This window comes from Muscardinus avellanarius (assembly GCF_963383645.1).
Source record: "Muscardinus avellanarius genome assembly, chromosome: 14".
Lineage (NCBI taxonomy): Eukaryota > Metazoa > Chordata > Mammalia > Rodentia > Gliridae > Muscardinus > Muscardinus avellanarius.
This window is the reverse complement of record NC_137800.1, coordinates 81577929-81585289: the sequence shown is the minus strand read 5'-3', so window position 1 is coordinate 81585289 and position 7361 is coordinate 81577929. Positions and strand designations below refer to the sequence as shown.

At 42.5% G+C, this 7361-nt stretch overlaps 2 protein-coding genes across 2 annotated transcripts; one reads left to right on the top strand and one right to left on the bottom strand.

The window, feature by feature from the left end:
• Positions 1 to 2286: 2286 nt before the first annotated feature.
• Positions 2287 to 2679, bottom strand: LOC308272887 (histone H2A type 1-C; the record flags this gene model as incomplete). Its single annotated transcript, XM_080709924.1, has 1 exon — positions 2287 to 2679. One exon carries the CDS (start codon positions 2677 to 2679, stop codon positions 2287 to 2289), a length of 393 nt encoding a protein of 130 aa, XP_080566050.1.
• Positions 2680 to 3009: 330 nt separating this feature from the next.
• Positions 3010 to 3390, top strand: LOC308272891 (histone H2B type 1-F/J/L; the record flags this gene model as incomplete). The annotated part of the gene is made up of 1 exon (XM_080709928.1): positions 3010 to 3390. One exon carries the CDS (start codon positions 3010 to 3012, stop codon positions 3388 to 3390), a length of 381 nt encoding a protein of 126 aa, XP_080566054.1.
• Positions 3391 to 7361: the final 3971 nt, after the last annotated feature.

The window sequence follows — 7361 nt, the reverse complement described above, 5'->3', positions numbered from 1 at the left end:
CCTGACACAAGTTGTTTAAACTCTATTTCTCTTTTCTCATCAGTAAATCTTTCTCCAAAAACCTTTCTCTAAGATCACTAGATTAAATGAAGGAATATGCCGGGAGCACACAGAAATGTGCCTGGCACACAGTAAATGCCTAAAAAGTCATCTCTTCTGATCAATTTAAAAATTTTAAAATCACAATTTTAAGATGCACACTACTGAGCCAGGTTCTTCTCATAGCAAGACGAGCAAAGATACAAGAAGAAATGGAGCCGGGAAGAGGGTAAGCACCCAAACCAAGGTCATACAACTGGGAAGTGTGGGAGCTGGTTTCAACTGCAACTTGGTAAGTAAATACATAAAAGGTTCAGAAGGCTGTGACCTAAGGATTCAAGTTCTCCAACATAAAATAAACACTGGCCTCAAAGAATGTGGCCCTCACAGCCAACCCAGGCCAGGCCAGATCTTCTCCGAGTCTGATGATTTTTAGCTTAGTCTTTGTAGTTTGCAAAATGCCACAGAAAATTAACATGTGGCCATTGAAGCAGATACTTGTTTTCCCATCACCACTCCTTCACCAAGCTCCTGGACACTTGGTCATTTTCCCTTGAGAAAGGTTGCAGGGGAAGGAGGGAAGTTAAGAGGCTACCTCAAGACATTTCATGTTAGTATAGAGAAAAAAGCCAAACTGCAGGATCTAGCTTCTGCTTGGATTAAGCAAAATGATCGATTCCACTGAGGAGATAGAAAGGAGGTAGGCAGATAGAGAAGAGGCCTTGGTAGAAAAAACTTAATTTCCTGAGGGGCAACAAACACTAATTAGCTTCCAAGACTCCTAAAAGAGACCAGCTTTTCCAAGGTTCAGAGATAAGAATGACCAAAGCTTCACAAAACCATCTGTTTACTAATCAACAAACCCAGGAGACATCACTGGAGCAAGTCTGACACCCCTATTGAAAGGAGACCCTCAAAGGACATGCAAATACCCTATGCAAAATTTAAGAACTGCCTCCCAAACTCCAAGCAATAGAAGACATGCAGAGATATATAAACCCCTAGACCAGTCACCAGGAGGGTTACCCACTCTGGGAACTCCTCCCTGTTAGGGAGCTTCTCTCTCTCTTGCAGGTCACATTAGCTTTGAGAGAAGGTGGAGTGCAATTGAAGGCACTTGGCCCAGGCTACACTGGGGTAGTGACCTGAAGGCCTCTGCTGGACATCAAGGCCTACCAGGGCCCCTAGGGGTGACCTGCACTTCTTTTCTGGCAGATCGCGTGGACTTTGAGAGAAAACAGCTTGCAACTGAAGGTACTTGGCCTGGGCAACACTCAGGTAGTGACCTGAAGGCAGCTGCTGGACTTCAGAGCTCCAACAGCCCCTTAGGGGTGTTCGGCCACTTTTCCCTATTCCCTGCTGCTTCCAATAAACCTTTTACTCCCCTTCTTGCAGTCTGCGGGTGTCATTCTTCACTCACTGCAGACAAGAATCCAGTAAGGAAACGCTAAGTTTCTTCTCAAGAAACTGTTTCATCTTAAGGAAATGCCGTGTTTCTTCTCAAGAAACCCCGTTTCACCACTACCTAGTTAGATGTGAATGCTAGAAACCTTTCCACTAGAAATGCTCAGTAGAACTCCAGGAGCCTCAATTACTTGCTGCTCTGCTTCCTTAGTCCAGCAGCGCATTCGCGGGGAAAACGCAGCCCACCCGTTTCCACTATCAGGTTACCAGAACCTAGGAAAATAGGATCCTATAATTTTTCTCAAGATCTCACATTGCCACTTCTGTGTTTGAAGCAGTTGTTACTAAATTCTGGGCGGCGGGCCGGTGTGGGGAGGCCTGCAGCCCCCAATTCCAATTGCTTTTCATAAGTTGAGAAGATAGGGTTTCTAGTTTCTTTAGTACCCGCATTAAGTACAATTAGAATGTCAGACGTTAGGTGAGGAGCAGCAATTTCCTCAACTGGTAAAATCTACCTGACAGATGATTGCCACCCAGGAAATTTAGCTTCAATACTCGGAATAGTTGAGCTCAAAACAGACTGTTAGACCACTCTACGGTTGGGTGTTACCACTGTCAATAAACTGCACAAAACATATGGGGACTTCGTTAAAATTTTAGCAGACCAGTCTACAATTCTTTACGGGGAGACGAACTATTTACGAGCTTATCCTTATCCCCCTAAAGAAAATTAACAGGTACTTGGGATACTTTAGTGATTTAGCTCTTCTGCTGAAACAGTAGGGGGCTCTGAAAAGAGCCTTTTGGGTATGGTAGTGTTGCCGAACGCTCAGATTCGGCGATTCACTTCCCCTTGGCTTTATGATGGCTTTCAGTTTTCTTGGGTAGCAGTACGGCCTGGATATTGGGCAGGACGCCGCCCTGCGCGATGGTCACACGGCCCAGCAATTTGTTAAGTTCTTCGTCGTTGCGGATGGCCAGCTGCAGGTGACGGGGGATAATGCGCGTCTTCTTGTTGTCGCGGGCTGCGTTGCCTGCCAGCTCCAGGATCTCAGCCGTCAGATACTCCAGAACAGCCGCCAGATAGACCGGGGCGCCGGCGCCGACCCGTTCGGCATAGTTTCCCTTGCGTAGCAAACGGTGTACCCGACCCACAGGGAACTGCAGTCCAGCTCTAGAAGAACGAGATTTTGCTTTAGCGCGCGCCTTGCCGCCCTGCTTACCACGTCCAGACATTGCAAACCAGCAGTAGATAACAAACTAAACAAGAAATGAAAGCAGAACCAAGGAAAACCGAGAGAAATGTGCAACATGGCTGCTTTTATAGCCATTTCCTGGATAGTAATTCCGACAGTATGATTGGTCAAAACGTGCTTCAGCCAAATAACCAATAGAAATGCTGCATTTTCATGCTTCATTTGCATAGTTCGGCCCCTGGATGACCGCTCTGCAGCGGCTCTTCCAATTAACTAAGACTTGCTCTCCATCCTTCATTAGCATAAACGCTCTATAAATTTGAGTAGTCAGCTTTCCACTCTTCTTGTATCTTGGTTTGGAGAGTTTGAAATGCCTGAGCCAGCGAAGTCCGCTCCGGCCCCGAAGAAGGGCTCTAAGAAGGCGGTGACCAAGGCGCAGAAAAAGGATGGCAAGAAGCGCAAGCGCAGCCGCAAGGAGAGCTACTCGGTGTACGTGTACAAGGTGCTGAAGCAGGTCCACCCCGACACCGGCATCTCGTCCAAGGCCATGGGCATCATGAACTCGTTCGTCAACGACATCTTCGAGCGCATCGCCAGCGAGGCTTCCCGCCTGGCGCACTACAACAAGCGCTCGACCATCACGTCCCGGGAGATCCAGACGGCCGTGCGCCTGCTGCTGCCCGGGGAGCTGGCCAAGCACGCGGTGTCCGAGGGCACCAAGGCCGTCACCAAGTACACCAGCTCCAAGTGAGCGGCTCCTGCCATTGCTTATCCAACCCAAAGGCTCTTTTCAGAGCCACCCACACACTCAAAAAAGGAGCTGTGGTCAAAGGCTAAATCTGTTGTGGGTTCTGTGAGAAAATTTGACAGCAGTTTTGGAATTTGTAATTCCCTTCTTGGAATAAACTGCTAAGTATGCTGAAGTCTACGCGCCTTTTTCGTACCTCAGTGCTCAGCATCTGCTACAATTTGGCATTTGACTTTACCTTAAATCTGTAACACTTACTGTTTGTACTGTCTGCTTTAGTAAAGCTCCACTTTCCGGGTGGTGCGCTCTGAATGCTGGGTAAAAACTGCAAACCTTTCAAGGGAAGCTGATCCTTGCTGCTCGTGTCACTAGTGAATAGGGAAGGGTGAGGCTTGCTTGATGCTGTCCACTGGCAACTACACATTAGTTTGTGTGCTGTAAATCCCACTTTGGAATTAAGGTCTAATACACAAGTGTATTTTTTGTTGTAATATTACTTAATCTAAGGAAGCTATAGTCTTACTTTTTGACACCTGGAAAGTATAATAAGCGTAAGGCCATATTGTTAGAAACTTTAAATTCTGGGTATTGAACCTAGGGACATTCTTCCTCAGAGCCACCTCTGAGGAATTAAAATTAGCTGTATTTAATAGTTTCTAGAGAAACCTAATGATTTTTTTTTTTAAATTTTGAGTCAGGGTCCCGCTAAATAGCTGAAGTTAACCTCTAAACCTGAGATGTTCCTATTTTAGCCTCCCAAGTACTGGGATTACAGGCATGCACCATCACGCAGGACAGAAACTTCAATTTTTCTAAGAGAATAAAAATACACATGCTTTAAAAGTGCTGTCTCTTTAAGCTGAAACTAAGAAACAATTTAATAGTTGTAGGGTTTTTTTTTTTTAAACAATTTAGAACTTTTAATACTTTGTATGTTTTTATAGAGAAAAATCATTTCAAATCAAGATTACTTTTGGGAAAAACTCTGGCTTCATAATTTTACTTTAAAATGGTTCTATGTCTTTATTATATCATAAAAATATTAGTTTCTAGGGTTTATTTTATTTAAGAAAATTTAATTTACTAGATTTCTTCCACTAGGTTTATTAATTAGAATAGTAAACACTTCATACTTTTAAATTGTAATTTACTCATAAAATAAATTGAATCATAATAATGCTATTAAATGGAATTAATTTTATAACATTACAAATGTCTACTTAATTACTGAATTTACAATCTATGATAACTTTAACAACTTAGATGAATCTTGAATAAAATAAGTTAATGCCTAATCTTTGGATACTTGTTCAATTACTAACTTGGAGATTACATAATACAAATGCTGAAATTTTTATTATTCAATGTAAGTCTGGTTTTTTTTTTTTTTTTTTTTTTTTTTTTTTGCGATACTTAAGATTGAGCCCGGGGATGTTCTGACTCTTAGCTATACTCCAGCCCTATTTTATTTTGTTTTGAAGTGCCTGTCTCAGTCCCTCAAGTATTGTGTTATAAGCAGAAGTCTGCTTTTTTTATCGATCATAATTAACATTATCTAACAGGTTAGAGAACATATGGTTGCCTTAGGAGGATGACAATAGGTATTTTAGCTGGGTATGTAATATGCATGTGTGGGCCAATAGAAACCAGGCGGGTTCTGGATCACTGCCTGTTTTTCTTGTACCAGTGAGGGAACATAACCTCTTGCCTTGAGTAAGAGTTTTTCCTAACAACCAGTTCCCATCAACCAGGTTCTATAGCTGTAGAAAAAAACAGATCATATAAGATATCAGCTATACTTATTCTCTTTTTTTAAGAAAATTGGTGACAGTTAATAATATGATTAAATTTAGTATGTATTGTTAATCTATGATAGGAATGCAACATTTTAATATAAATATGTATATATGTATATTAACTATAAATTATCATTCACATCTTAATGTAATAATCAGTTTCCTCTGACAACTTCATTACTTATCCATCCCAAACTCAAGATAATAAAACTATTAAGGTGCCTTGTACACAAAATTATCTCTAGGTTTTCCTTGAGAACTATTAGGTAACAATTTTTCCCCTTACACCATAAGCAAGGTGGGGTGATAAAATAATTAGATGTATTTAATAGTTTCTAGAGAAACCTAATTGAGTTTGATTAGACATTTTTCTTCGAAAGTTCTTCTTGGAAAGTGGGGGATACAGCTCAGTAGCAGGGTGCTTGCTTAGTGGCTCTGGATTTGAGCCCCAGAGCTACCCCCCCCAAAAAAAAAGAAAGAAAAAAGAAGGAAAGAAAGAGGAGGAAAAAGAAAAAAGTCCTTTGTCTATCAATGAATAGACTATTCACACTGAATCCTACTGAAAGTAATTGCTAGCACAATATCCTATTTCTAGACAGTTTTCGGGTGTTTTCCTCTTCTCTTTATATTATCTAAACCATGTTTTTTTTACTTTGTCAAACCAATCTATTTTTGGCACACCTTGTACAGAAACACAGGTGTGTTGATAATTAACTAAATGTCCTTGAGGTATTGTTTGACACACTCAACCACGCAGAGTCTGTGGGCTGCTAATAATTACTCATGCCTCCTAAAGACAAGGATGAGGGTTAAATGAAAGAGCAAAGAAAGAACACCTGATCTATAAATGGTATCACGCCAGGCAAATAGCTGCACAGCATTGTTCCATGATTAAAAAGGAAGAAGGAAAAAAGAGTCTCTGGAACGGAATCTCCAAGTTTAACTCCCAGCTCTTCACTTGTTAGCTGTGAGACTTTGAGGCACGACCTCCAAGTCCTCATCTGTACTTTGAGGTGTGATAGTAGCACCTACCTTCTAGAGGTGTGTGAAAATTACAAATCTTTCATGCCTAGAGAGCCCTGCGTATTCTGCTGTTTGGTGAGTATTATTTTTAATCATCCTTTCACTGAGATGACTTGAGGTAGCTTATGATTGAAGACCTTGGTAGGAGTTAGTCTATTCCAAGTGATGGGAATTTTATAGATTATTAAATTAAGATATCAATGAATTGTATCTACCCAATAAGTTTGACAGAAAATGCATTTTTCCACACTTATGTAATTATTTCTCTAGGCATCTTCCTCAGGACATAAAAAACAACTATTGACTTTAAGTCTTTTGAAGGGTAAATTGATTCAACCCTTTATCAGACATCTCAGTATTCCCAAATTAAAAGGTATTAAAAATTAACTAGCTTTCCTACACTTTTACCCTGCGCAATACTAGATAACTGTATGGTTTGCGAGAGATAGATCCACAGACACGCGAGATCGGCCATGCAGGCGGCATAAGTCTTTATTAGACCGGCCCATCAGTCCCAGGCAGCTCCCTCCCCCACCCCCGTGTCGCGGGTGCGGGTTGGGGGTGGGAGAGGGCGTGGAAGAGAGCCTTCCACGGATATAGAAAATCTCTCCGTCTCACAGGCTTCTTCTGTGTGTGGCTTCTCTGTGTGTCGAGATCGCCGCGTTCCCCTTTTTATCAAAGGGGAGTGGCTTTCCGTGGGAACTTGCAGGGTAAGGAGGCGGGTCAGCCCCGCCCCTGTCCCATATGGGGGTTGAGGACCTAACATCCCGGCCTTTTTGGTCATAAGGGCGACGACTCTATCGAACTACTTCCTGCTGACAGAGTGGGCGGAGTCAGGGGCCCCAGGCCGGGAGTCAGGGTCCAATCCCCTGGAAGGGCGGGGGCAGGCAGGCGTGGCCGCGGTGAGAGCTGGAGGTTACCCTGGTTAACAGGCAAGGTGCTATTAGAAAAAGAAAAAAATTGTGAGAGCAGATCCTAGGAGCCCTTTAAATATGAGGTAGATTGTCACTAGATCTATTATTTAAATAGCAGCATTTCCCTGAGGAGAACGTCTTTTGCCCCTTCAGCAGTTTTTATTCGACCAGAGTTATTAATAGCAGCAACTCCCTGAGTGGGTATAGGTCTGTCTGGTCAAACGAACATCTGCTACTGCGT